Source organism: Desmodus rotundus, chromosome 7 (assembly GCF_022682495.2).
Source record: "Desmodus rotundus isolate HL8 chromosome 7, HLdesRot8A.1, whole genome shotgun sequence".
NCBI classification, from domain to species: Eukaryota; Metazoa; Chordata; class Mammalia; order Chiroptera; family Phyllostomidae; genus Desmodus; species Desmodus rotundus.
This window is the reverse complement of record NC_071393.1, coordinates 75,542,101-75,555,949: the sequence shown is the minus strand read 5'-3', so window position 1 is coordinate 75,555,949 and position 13,849 is coordinate 75,542,101. Positions and strand designations below refer to the sequence as shown.

The 13,849-nt window shown below is 49.3% G+C and overlaps 1 protein-coding gene across 1 annotated transcript in view; it reads left to right on the top strand.

The window, feature by feature from the left end:
• Positions 1 to 13,849, top strand: part of EHD4 (EH domain containing 4) — a 69,772-nt gene that overhangs the window by 40,228 nt on the left and 15,695 nt on the right. Inside the window, exon 4 of the mRNA XM_024567446.4 lies at positions 9,493 to 9,905. Within this exon, the coding sequence (XP_024423214.2) occupies positions 9,493 to 9,905 (413 nt within the window). The remainder of the gene's footprint in view (positions 1 to 9,492; positions 9,906 to 13,849) is intronic.

Genomic DNA, 13,849 nt, shown 5'->3' with positions numbered 1-13,849 from the left:
CTTTTCCAGTTGCAAAGTAAACTCGGCCTGGAGACGGTACCAGGACTCCTTGCGCGAGTTTAACTGAAGCAGCTGTTTTTGAAAACATGTATTTAATACCTGACTGATCCCAGATATTTGATGTTTATTTTAGCAGAGTTGTACTTCCTATATTTAGTAACCGCCTTTTTAAAAAAGAAACTTACAGTACTATTTAAGCAACTAAACCCTCTAACTTACTAAAGCAAAATCAATTACACTTCTGTTCAAGTCAATTCACTTCTTTAAACAAATTCTATTTTATTTTTTATTTTATTTTATTTTATTTTATTAACATGAGAATCTACCCTCTTAAACTTTTTAGGGTACCGTAGAGCATTGCCAATTATAGACACACTGTCACACAGCAGGTCTCCTGCTTAACTGGACTCCAGGCCTGTCCAGCGTGACGCCCTGTTTTCCAGGCCACCACTGTCCCGCTGAGTCTGAGTTTGCCTGTTTCAGGTGCCTTGTGCAAGCGGAAGCGTGTGGTGTCTGTACCTGGCTTATTTCTCGTGACATCACGTCTTCCAGCTTCATCTGGGTTGTGGCATATCACAGAGTGTCCTTTTTTAAGGTTGAACAATACCCCGTTGTGTGCATACGCCCCGTTCTCGTTTTCATTGCTCTGCCGGTGGACGTCGAGGCTGTTTCCACATCTTGGCTATTGGGAGTAGTGCCGCAGTGAACGTGAGAACGCTGATATCTCTTCAAGATCCTGGCTTAAATTCTTTTGGATAAATACCCAGACATGGGATTGCTGGATCACATGGTAGTTCTATTTTTAATTTTTCAAGGAATGAAGAAAATTTACCAAAAACCTATTACGTTCAGTAGCAGATGCTGGGTGTACAGCAGTGAACAAAAGGAGAGGCAGAGTGTCTGCCCTCATAAAATTTCTGCCTCGTAATCACCAAATAAATGTATCATCATAGGGTGTAAGTGTTATGACAGGAAAATTCTTCATGCAGTAAGAATATATGTGTGGGAAGGTATAAGGGGACAAATGGAAGTGGGAAACTACAATAAAAAATAAAGTTAAAGATCAAGAGTATATCTGTATTGGAGACAGAGAAGAGGGGCGGACATCCCAGGCAGAAGGAAAAGCCTGGGCAAAGGCGCAGAGGCAGGAGAGTGCAGGACGTTCGGGGGACAGCAAAGGGCGCGGTGTCGTTTGGGTTTAGTGAGAGACCCTGAGAAAGGTGGAGAGGTCAGGCAGGGGGTAGTGGTGGAGGGTTTGTTCTGTGAACGTTTGCTCTAGAAGTAATCAGGACACTCACAGTTCGGGAGAGCCCGAGTCCTACAAAGGGGCGGGGATCAAAGGGCCGGACAGAAGAGGAAGGAGCCAGGGGTGAGAGAGGCCGTCGGGCGGCACTGCCAGCACGGTCCCCCTCAGTGCCCCTCTGAACTGGACAGGCTGTGCTGGATAATGACTGGGTGCGGCAGGGACACAGAGATAGACCTGACACCTGGGGGCCCAGGGAGAGAGGCCAGTGGTACACAGCAAATCTACGCCGTCCGTGCTGGGGCAGGGCACAGACACCCTGCCGTCCAGTGTAGCTGCAGCTCCGGGAGGGGCAGGCCCGGGCTCCACCAAAGAGGAGCGGTCTGAGCAGAGTCTTGAGCCGAGTCCAGCTGGGCAAGTGGCCTCGCCGCCCCAAGAATGTGGCTAGGGGAATGGCGGGGGAACCTGGCCTCCGTCTGGCTGTCTTCATTATCTTGCATCCTTCTATTGACACACTCCTTGTTTCTAATTACTCCATGTAATTAGAAACTTGGCTCTGGGAATAAATTGAAGTTCTTTTTTCCTGTTTTTCTATTAAAAATATTCCGCCAATTTTGCTTCCTCCTGGCCCCTGCCCTGTATTTACCTGAGCCAGGCTCCCACTGTTCTAACCTCAGATGCCATTTCCCAGTGGGTCCCTTTGGCTGGGATGGAGACCAATTTCCATGGGGACTGTGACGGGAAGCTCCTGATTGGGTGGAAGGGGCCCCCTTTCCTTCCTGCCCTCTCCCTTTTGTTCCCAGAACATGGAGCCAAGAATGCCAAGCTGGGATCTTCCGCAGAACAAATTCTCTTTCCCAGCTCCCAAAGCTATAGAGCTTTCGGGCCCTTTTGCAAAGATAGAAATTATATTTTTAAGCATTGGACTGATTATATCTCTGTTTTGTTCCAGGCTAATAAAAGTTCCATTAGAAGGTCTTATAGAACTTAAATGTCTATAATTGAATGAATAAATTTTTAAACTATGTTGAGCACCATGGGGACAGGTCTATTATGTTGATTTCTTACACCCCCCCACCCACCACGCTGATACTTACATACATATGAGGTCTGTCCAGAAAAAGTCCAGCCATTGTTAATATAACAAGAACGGTTTGCATGACATCGATGTGACCTGGCAGCCAAGGAGAGTGGACTGGAATGTGCATGTGTGAACAATGACTTCACTGTGCTAGTCAGTGGGCGCGGTAGATGCCATTGAGTGAGCATGTGTACTGTGTGGTGCCACATTCAAAATGACTGAGCGAGTAGAGCAACGAATCTGCATTTAATTTTGTGTTAAGCCTGAACATTCCTCTGCAGAAAGTATTCAGGTGATTCAGAAGGCCGCAGCCACTGGCAACCGGCGATGGCAGCTTCATCAAGACAGAGTGCCTGTTCACACATCACGTCTCCTGCAGAGTTTTTTGGGAAAACATCAAATGACCCAGGTGACTCAGTCCCCCTACAGCCTAGATTGGGCACCCTGCGACTTCTGGATTTTCCCAAAACTAAATCACCTTTGAAAGGGAAGAGATTCCAGACCATTGAAGAAATTCAGGAAACTACAACGCAACAGCTGATGGTGATTGGGAGAACTGTGTGAGGTCCCAAGGGGCCTACTTTGAAGGGGACTAAGACATCATGGTCCTATGTACAATGTTTCTTGTATCTTGTATTTTCTACAGTAAATGTCTCTTTTTCATAGTGCATGGCTGGACACCTTCTGGACAGACCTCACAGACACATACAACACACCGGCATGCATGCTCACATGTACACATGTGCACACACACATTCAAAGCATTCTCATCCCTAATCCAGCACCGGGAGAGGCTCTTTTTACACCTAGGCCAAAAGGCAGGACATGTGAAGTTACATAACTCAAAATTCCAATGGACTAGCCAAATGTGAACATTAATTTTTTTGGTTAAGTCTGATTTCAATTGAAGCTAAATTCAACTTCATATCAGCCAGATTAGTTGCAGGGTCCCCTTGATTAATAGATTTCGACTTCCGATCCAGTCAGCAGTTTGTGGAGATATATATCTTTTTTTAAAAAAAGATTTTATTTATTTATTTTAGAGAGAGGGGAAGGGAGGGAGAAAGAGAGAGAGAGAAACATCGATGTGATTAATCAGTTTCCTCTCGTACACACCCTGACGGGACTGAGCCCACAACCCAGGCAGGCGCCATGACCAGGAAGCAAACCCACGACCTTTTGCTTTGCGGGACGATGTCCAACCCACTGAACCATACCAGTCAGGGCTAGAGATGTATATCTCTAAACAAGTTTAGCAGCTTTGGGTTCTTTCTTTTCTCCACTTTCTTTTTTCCTTTTTCTTTTTTTTTCTTAGTTGTTGTTTTGTTTTGTTTTTACTATTTAAGTCAATTTTATTGAAGTGTGGCATATAATAATGCACTCATTTTCATTGTATTCGTGTTTTGATAAATTTGCATGCTCGTGTAACCAACATCATCAAGAAATGGAAACTTTCTGTCACCCTGAGGAGTTCCTTCTTCATTTGTGCCACTTGGCAGTCAGCCCCAGCCTCACTGTCCGCCACAGGCAACTGCTGATCTGTTCTCTGCCACTTAGCGCCACCTGTCCCGGAATTCAGATTAAATGGAATCACACAGTATGTGCTCCGTAGTGTCTGGCTTCTCTCACTGAGCATGATGTTTCTGAGATTCGCCCGAGTCGTTGCATGTGTCTGCTTGTTTCTTTAATTACTGAGTAGTATTCCCCTGTGTAGATGCACCACGGTTTACCCGTTCGCCGGCTTAGGGACATTTGGGTTGTTTCTACTTGGGGTTATTATGGGGAGAGCTCGCAGCCTCAGTTTTGTATGTCCCTCAGCAGTAGTTTCAAGCACATCCTAGGCACTTGGTAATTATTGATCCATTTTTTTATTTTTGTATTTAACATGTCCTCTTAAATTCCAAGATGTTTAGTGTACTTCTAATTTCCAGAGAGATGTGTTCCAAAAAGTTGTTTAAAGCCAGTTCTGGGAATTTTTCATACATTTCCCCAGCAAACTCAGTCCTTCAGGAAGAGTTTGCTGAGACCTGCTTGGGTGAGCGCCGTCTGACGCTGGAGAGGACAGGGGAAGACGGGGACCTGCCCTCAGGTTCTCACGGCCCAGTTGGGAAGACGCCTGTGAACTTACATGGCACAGCTCTCTGGGGGGTTACGAGACCCCTGTGGAAGCCCGAGAGCACCAGGGTGGCTTCTCAGAGGGCACAGTCTGTCTCTAAGGTGGAGTCAGAGCTGTGGTGTCCACTCAGAGGAGGGCCCGGCAAACAGTGCATGTCTGCAGCAAAGACACTCGACTCAAAGTGCAGAGACGCTGTGTCGGCCCAGCACACCAGCAGCCAGGGGCCACGTTCAGTCTGAGGACCACTGGCTTTCGATCTCGTTTGAAGTGGTAGTTCCACCACAGACCTACCTCGTGTTAACGGAGACCTGACCATCTTCTGTAACAGGACCTTTGGGAGAACTCACTGCTCTCCTCCTGCTGAGTACAGTATTGCCCTGAGTTATCCCAGCCAGCACGGGGATGCACTGGACTTTCTTAAGCCAGGAAGTGTCTGTGATAGAATCAGAGATCTATTTTAGTTGCAACCTGGGGTCTTTAAGACCAATGGGTAGAAGTCTGTCCATTTCACAAGCAAGAAAAGGAAGGCCAGTGGGCCCTTGGGAGTGCACCAGCTCTATTCATAAACTACGAGTGGCTCCCCGCTCAGTAGCTGTCTTCTATTAGCTGTTTTCTGAGCACCGGTCCTCTCCCTTGGCTCCTGCATCATTGCACTGTCACCTTTATGCCAACCCATTTCATTTCTTTCCATGGCTGCAGACTATGCTTCACCCAGCCAGGCATCCTTCATCAAATGTTTATTGCACCTCCCACCACGCACTGGGCACTGGATACAAAGACTTTAAAAATAACTAGTAGATAACATTTTGGAGAGCTTTCTAGGTGCCAAGATGATTCAAAATGCTCCACAAATATTAAGTTTGCAGCCCCATGAGGTATGTGGATACTATTATTAACTCCATTTTCCAGATAAGGAAAGGAGGCACGGAGAGGCTGAGTAACTTGCTGGAGCCACAGAACTAGTAAGTAAGCCATGGATCCAGGGTCAAATCCCAGGCAACCCGAGTCCGACGCCCACACTGATAGCCACTGTCCAGTGCAGCTGTGAGGAAACATGGTCCTCGCAAGTAAAGAATGTCCCCGAATGAGAGAGCCCCGTGTGTCTGTCCGATGGTAACACACTGTGTGGGCAGCGTGATGGGGGCGCAAGCACAGGGCTCTGGGGGCTCAGAAGAGGGAACATGAGAGTCCTCCTACAGCAGAGGAGAAAGTAGAAATAATAACAACAGCTCATTCTGATTGAAAGTTTACTAAGTATCAATACTGTACACTCAATAACCTGATTTTACAGATGAGAAAATTGGGGCTTAAAGTTAAGTAGCATGTAACTGAATCAAGGGTTGCCCATGTGTTTTGAAGACTGAGGCGGAGTGGGTTGGGTTTCCAGGTCCTAACCCTGAGGGCCAGGGCTAGCCCGGGCTAAGGCCCCGCACAAGCAACGACAGGGGAGCTTTCCTGAATTTTAAAATCCGTCTTCAAATTAGCAGATTCAAATTCCAGTTTTCTTCAATTCCATGATGTACTATCTTACCATCGATGGGTAACTTTTTTAATAATAAAAAGAAACTACTTTAAATGTGCTTTGTCTTGCGACCAACAACAACGCAGACACAGCTGCCATCCATCCTTAGTGGTCAGTCTCCGGCAGTGGTCCTCAGGCTGCACCAGGCGTCAGAGTCAGCTGGGGGGCTTGTAAAACACTCACCAGGCCCGACCCCAGGATTTCAGTTCTGTGGTTCTAGGGAGGGGCTGGGAGGCTAAGTTTTAGCAAGCTCCTTCCTTGATTCTGATAAGACCACACTTTGAGAATCGGCAGCCTCTAAGTCCTTGTGAATCACTGTCTTCCTTCTGCATTTATTCAGGCAGACTAAATATCATAATTAAATCTTTTCTTAAAAATCAGCCAGAACTTTTTGGTAGATAAGTATTTGGTGGTGTCTGTCTCATATCACAAAGATGGAAGAATTGAGCAGAACTATTCGGCTTTAAAAGAAGGAAGTTCTGGCACATGCTACAGCACCTGAGCACGTGGATGCACCGAGGACATTACGCTGATGTGGCAAACACTGCACAGAGTTCCAGTCTGGGAAGATGAAAGGGGTTCTGGGGACGGCCGGTGGGGACGGCCGGTGAGGACGGTCTCACAACCGCGTGAATGATACTAAAAACTGTGGGGTGGGGAGGGGAGGGGCTTTGAGGAAACCAGCCTTCCCAGCTTTGATAAGTCGTCTGTATTCTGAAACACCGGTGATCTCTTCACCCTTGATTGCATTGCCCGATGTCTGGCCAGTGAGCCTTTTACTCCTGCCCGTGGCGAACACTGCTCTGCCTACCTGTGCTGCTTAAGCGCTAGTAAGCTCTCACTGTTACTGTAGCACGAGACAATGTGTGTGTGCAGCCGTTCCTCCAGAGACGAGTAATGGGCTCACTTACAGTAAACTTAATCCGGCAGCTCAGTGCCCAGTGACTTCTTATTGCACCAAAGCATTGGAATGAAGTATTTTTAAAAGATATTTAAAATATATGAGTATTAGGAACCCAAATTTAAGGTAAAGCTTCAACACATGTGATGCTGTCGGGCCATCCCCGGAACCCAGGTGGCCCTCGGAGGAAGAGATGCGAGTCTACACAGCCACATGTGCGTGCGGCCCGGTGGCGGCAGTTACGGGAGTGACAAGTTGCCTTCGGCTCTGACTGTAAGAAGCCTCCAGCACCCAGAAATATTTAAATGTGGGAAAACGTTATTTACCAATCATGGTTCTTGATAGCAAACCAAAGAGGCTGATTCTGGCTGACTTAAGCAGCAAAGGAATATTCCAGAAGATAAGGTCACTCACAGAATTCATGAAAAAGGTGGAGAAGTAGGCTGAAAAAGTAGGTTAGGAAGCCACCACTATGAATAAAGTCTCATTCCCCCTGTGTCTGCTCACTCCCTCAAGAGTCTCTAGCCCACTGTGGTGGAAGGTGCTGATTGTCTGATTCTAGATCACCTGTACCCCAACCTGTAGCTTCTTGGGCCCATGAGGAACCCCCCACCCCAACAGGAAGGGTGTTCAGCAAAAGGCAACTCGCATCTATTCCACTGTGCACCCGACACGGTTTTCTTTAACCTGTTTCTGAACCTTCAGTTACCTGATTTTTGTCACAAAAGACACCAAGTGAGAGAATGTTTGGGTCAGAGAGAAGTCAGTCATCACCACAGGAAAAGCAAGCTCCCAGGCAGGTCCTGCTGGACGTTGGGTGGCCGGGGTGTCTTCCCAGGGAAGCCTCGTTCAGTTGCTGAGGATCTACCGGGACCTGGGCTCTGGCCCACAAGTTGGTCTCAAATGACAGAACCGCTTTCTCTTTCCTCAGGAGACAGTTTGTTCTGGCCTCACAGGGACAGAACTGCTAGTGAAATCTGGACTCTGAATCTGTACATGCCACCGTGTGGCCCCTTCGATGGGCCTTTGCTTTTCCTCTGTTCTAAACTGCAGCTGACAGCAGTGAAAGTGCACGGCCCCTTCCGAGACCCGCGGGGTCCTCCCGCCCCCAGGGAATCAGGGCGTGCGGCAGAATGGAGCAGTGAGGGCCGAGCGCAGCCCGCTCGTGTGGGGACGTGCACCGGGGGCTCCAGCGTGGTTGAACGTTGTGGATTTTTCAATTAAAAACGTGTCTGTGTCCGGTCTGCGTGTTCAGCTGCTCCCCTTACACCCGCCCTTCAAATCTCACAGAGACCTGAGCGCACGGACGCCCTTTGTGGGGTCGACATTTTTGTGTCCGTGCTGCAACTTGTCGCCGTTGGGTGCCGTTCAGCATTTTACCTGAACGTTCGTTAGTTACCACACTGAACATACCCTTTTAAAGCTGACTTTTTTACTCAGCAATTTTTTGCAGATTGGCCTGTTTTGACAAATGAAAATCTAGTTCATCCTCAGTGCTGTGTGGTACTTTGTTATATATAAATAAACCAGACTTAAACCTTTTAAAGAATCTGAAGCAAACAAGGCCAAGTGTCAAAATTTATTAAAGTTACCTGGTGAGTATATCAACATTCATGTTATGATTCTCTAGACTTTCAGGTGTTTGGAAGTTTTCAAAATCTAAAAAATACCCACAAGCACTAAAACAGGAGTCAGGAAAGGTGCCCTCGAGCTCCGACGGGGCTGCCTTGAGACTCTGCTTCCGCGGCTGCCGCAATCAGGCTGAGATTAACAGCGAGGCTTGTGCGACTGGCCCCCTCTTGTTTGCTTTTCGGGGCTCTGCTCCCTAGGGAAATGCCTGAAGTCTCCACCGCAGGCTGAGAGGAGTGTTGATTTAACTGCATGATTTGAAGCGTATTGGTATGTGGCCAAAACAAACTAAACAATTTGTGGTGGGCCTAGGCGTTTTAAAAAAGAAATTGGCAAGAGACCATTTCACAGAATGGCTGTGAGACCAAATTTTTAAAAATATTTACAACATCCTTAAGATATAAATAGTCCAAATGATAAATATCAGTCACATTTGCAGCCAGCCCAACCTTTGACCTCAACACTCTTAAAAACTTGGGTTTGGAGAAGGCAGTTCTGCTTTTGTTGGGCTCACTGGACACCCAGTGGGATTCCAAGTGGCCTCCGGGTTTCCTTCCTTCTCCATCTCTGACACTTTCAGAAAAGCAAGACTCCAATAGAAGTAAGGGCTTTTGACCCATGGCCCGTGGTTTTATAGAGCCGCCGATTAACTTGTCCCTCGACCCAAAGAACAGTTCTAGGTGGAATAAGAGACCCGTGAGGACCAGATGAGATTACAGATATGGGAGTAAGCAATGTCCAAAGTGACCGTGAGCCCCTTTCTATTCTCTGTTTCTTCCCATAGAGGGACTCCCAGGAACCCAGCATTAACTAGATGCATCCAACCCAGGGGACCCCATTTAAAGTGCTTTTTCAGGTCACAAGGCCCCCACAGCCTCCAGCGTGGAGACAGGCTCTCTCCCTGGCTGCTGCTGCTGGAGAACCAGCGACTCCCGGGCTGGTTAAACGTGCCTCCCACACTCAGCAGTGGCTGTGCTGACATGCCCCTCTCTCCACCTAGGGTACGACTTCTGCCAGGTCCTGCAGTGGTTCGCTGAGCGCGTCGACAGGATCATCCTGCTCTTTGATGCTCACAAACTGGACATCTCGGACGAGTTCTCGGAGGCCATCAAGGCCTTCCGGGGCCAGGACGACAAGATCCGCGTGGTGCTGAACAAGGCCGACCAAGTGGACACGCAGCAGCTGATGCGCGTCTACGGGGCCCTCATGTGGTCCCTGGGCAAGGTCATCAACACGCCCGAGGTGCTGCGCGTCTACATCGGCTCCTTCTGGGCGCAGCCCCTGCAGAACACTGACAACCGCAGGCTCTTCGAGGCTGAGGCCCAGGACCTCTTCCGAGACATACAGAGCCTCCCCCAGAAGGCAGCTGTGCGCAAACTCAACGACCTCATCAAGCGAGCGAGGCTGGCCAAGGTAAGCCAGCACATACCCCCGGGTGGCAGACTCAGGCAGGGGCACCTCCCACACTCTCCCCTCTAAGAGAAAGGGGTGGGGCACCCCATCCCAGGAGACTTAAGGAACAGAACTTGTCATGGGTTGGAAGAGAGCCCGTGTCCTCGAGATCAGTGTCCCGGTTTAGGTTCTGGCTGCTAGCTCTCTGACCTCGGGCAAATGGCTGAACCTTCCCAAACCCTGTTTCTAATCTGTAAAATGCAGCTAAGAGGAGCACCTCACAGGGTGCTTGTGAGGGGTCAGGATGCAGGGCTGGCAGAGCACTCGGGGTAGCACCAGCGCAAGGAAGGGATCGGTGCACTTTCTACCTGGAAGCTACTGTTGAGTTAGGACAGAGATTTTCAACCTTTTCCACCTCGTGGCAACACAGAAACTAATTACTGAAGCCCTGCGGCACACCAAAAATATATTTTTTGCCAATTTGACAAAAAAAAATTGGTGTGATTTTGATTCATTCACACCAGTTGACTATTGTTGTGTTCGCTGTTGTTATATTTTTATTTTGACAATCCAAAGGAAAAGAGGTCAGTGGCCCTGACTAAAAATTCAGGTATCACATGTTTTAAAAATTCTTGCGGCACACCTGTTGAAAATCGCTGAGTTAGGACAATGGGAACCTAAGCAAGGGAACTAGGGAGAGGTGGTTTGGGAGGGGCTCGTGCCGTCCTGAGAGGCCAGCACTAGTCACCCTGCGCCTGTGACACAGAACCTGATGTCACTGTCGGGACCCAGAGGAACCCAGAAGGAAGGCTGGCTCAGCCTAACCTAGCTGTCCCATCCTTGGCTGTGGCCTGTGGGCAGGTGAACGGTGGCGGCTCCAGCCGCCCCAGCGCAGTCGGCAGTCGTAGAGACTCTCCGCAGCCCCAGGAAGGTGTGCCTGTCGGGTGAGTGGCAGTCTGCTGACGGCCCTCAAGTAGTAAGTAGAGTCACTTCTGTCATGTCTCTGAGGAGAGAAAAGCATGCATCCTCTCTAAGAAAAACTATAGGAAAAATTCTTTTAAAAATATGTGCACGTTTCATAACATCATTGTCCCCTAGCGCTGAAAGTGCCTCCAGAGTTTCAGTCCGGTGATCATCAGAAGCACCCCGGAGCGTTACCCAATGTAAACTCCCAGACCCTACGCCAGAGCTTCTGGTGGGGGTGGGGGCGGGGGCGGGGGCGTTGTGTGTAAAGCTCCCCAGGTGATTCTGATGGGCAGCTGGGTTTAGGAACCGGAGGTCTATCCTGATTCCCTAATCTCCCTAATTTTACAAGGGCAAGGCCGGGTAAGTGGTCTCTCCAGGGTCACCTAATCCATGAGGGACAAAGCCAGGACAAACAGACAGCCCTCCTGGCTCTTACTCTAGCCTTCTGCTTTGGCCTCGTCACTTCAGCTAAAAACAGTCCACAGGCCTGTCTCTCAACCCACTGGCACCCTGGTCAGGAGGCAAGGTCGGCTCACTTCCCTTTGCCTTCTGGACTGAGTGGCTTCTGGTCTGGCTCTGGGGCCCAGCATGCCCCCACTACCACCTCATTTGGCCAACACTCGCTCAGCACCCCTGGGCCAGGGCTGGAGAGCCCAGTCAGGTGGGGGAGGGTGGCGCCAAACCCGTGACAGATGGCGAGCTGTGTGCCCTCGGGGCGAGGACACAGTGCTCTGAGGAGGGTCCTGCCAGGGAAGGCAGGTGGGCTTCACTGAGGGCAGCCAGCCTTGCGACTCCACCACATCGCTCCTCAGCAGCCTCTCTTCATGCCCATGTGCTCGCACAGCAGCACCTCTCCGGGGTCCAAGAAAGGCCTCCCTGGCTGCCGCGCTCTAAGTACACCAGCACCTCCATCAGCTCTTGTCCTCCCTCGCTCCCCAACCCCATGCCCATGTCCATGTCCATGCGTGCTTACACACTCCTCCCGTACAGCTCAGCAAGTCCGCAGTCACTGGCGCCCCTGCGAGTCGCTGCTGCGCACCCTTTCTTCCTGCTACAAGCCGCTTCCTTTCTGGAACCACAGCCGCTTTTATCCCAGCTCTGCAAGGCGGTGTGCTAATCAGCTTGTCAGCTCACTTACTTGCAGCTCTCCCAAAATGATTTGTCTCTCCTGTTTGTCCTGGGCCTAGTGCTCGGTGGCAGGAAGTCTGATTTTGCCCATTTAGTGACCCGGTGGCATGTGGCATTTCTTTTCTCCAGCTGATACAGCTGAACTTAACCTTCAGGGTTCACAATACCCCACATTATCTTATAACCAAGGCTGGCGAATCGTGTCACAGCCTTTGTAGATTTCAAGATCTTCTGGAACTACTTTTAAATGCACATGGACGTATTTAATTTACCTGTTACTGTTGAGAGCCCAGTGACTGAAGACGCAGCTGTATTCAGGCATATAAAGAACTACAGAGCCGAGGACTCACCCACTGGGAGTGCCAAGGGCATGGGACTTCCTGCCACCCTTGCATGCTGGGCCCTCTGAATGGGCCGGCATGGCCCGTGTCTGTGGGGAGTGGACAGAAGGCCGCTCCTGACAGACACAGGAATAATGGAGGCCCTTGTGTGGATGGGGGCAGGGGGCGGTCAACTTGCTGAGCTTACTTCTAGGAAAAAAGCTTGCCTTTTTTTAATTCCTGAGAATAGTGCTGGCTTGTTCCTTTTCACAAACATGCTTGAAGGACAAAAGTTCCAGCCTGGCTTCTCAGGGCCTGTGTGCTCCTGGGGAAGTGCTGCGCTGCGTGGGGCCGGGAGACGGTCTCCGGCGGACAGGAGCCCAGCACAGTGCCCTTCGACGCCATCACTTCACACCGTCTGCAGTGAACTCACTGTTGCTTAGATGGATACGGAGTCACCTGAGTTTTTCTCTTTGCTGTATTTATTTCTTAAAAATGCTCTTTGATTTTGGTGTATTAATCTTTACTTCTCTTGATCCAGTTTTCCTTTTGCAAGTCAACCCTTTCCGAGGGTCTGCAGTATTCCCGAGGCGTTATGGCTGGCGGTACACGTTATTTTGTCTGAACCAGTCAATGACTCCCAGAGCTGGGCACTGTCTCCATTGCTCGCACGAGGGAGCTGGAGCTCAGAAAGGTGAAGCAACCTGCCCAAGGCTTCACAGCCTGTAAGTCGCAAAATATGGATTCGAACCTCAGTCAGTCCAGCTCCTGCAGTCCCGAGTGGACAGCCTCTATTGCCCTTCCTACTTGTGCCTCTGCGCTGTGCATCAATCTGCTGTTCTTTTTATTCTACAGCATTCTCTGTCCACAGAAACCCTGCAAAAGTTTAGAGATTTCTCGAGCTGACAGTTTCAAAACCCGGAAAGGCTATTATGTTTGCAGATGTCATAGGAGGTGTCAGATCCAAGTTGGGGCATGGACTGAGTGTATTTGTAGGACTCCATAATCGGGCAGAGCCCATGGCCCATCCAGAAACAAAACCAGTGGGTCGGCCCTGGGCCAGCGCTGCGTTAGCCTGACTCTTGGTGTCATAAAGACGACACTTTAACAACATGACAAGTGCCGCTCTTACCAAAGAGCTCTTACAATGTAATGGTTTCACGACCCTGTCTATGTACGTGTTGGCTCATGGCTGCCCATTTCAGACAACAGGAGGCCTGTGGAGTGGGCCCTCCATTAGCCCCGAAGGGCGCGTCTTACGGTGTCCGCAGGCACCAGTCTTCGAAGAACACTCACAGTTGGATGCCAGTCAGGGTTCATTTCTTGATTCTTTCAAGTAAGCTATTTGGGGAAAGACCCAAGAACTGGTCTTTTATAGAAGGAAAATGTAATTTAGTTGTACTTGGCTATAATTAAAATAGCCAAATTAAAGAATTGGTAGTATTTTATGGGACAAATGCACAAAAGTAAACATTGAGGCCAGTTCACTATCAGAGCTCACCCTTTATAAGCGCATTGCCCAAGAATAGGAAAGGTTCCCACCCATTTGGA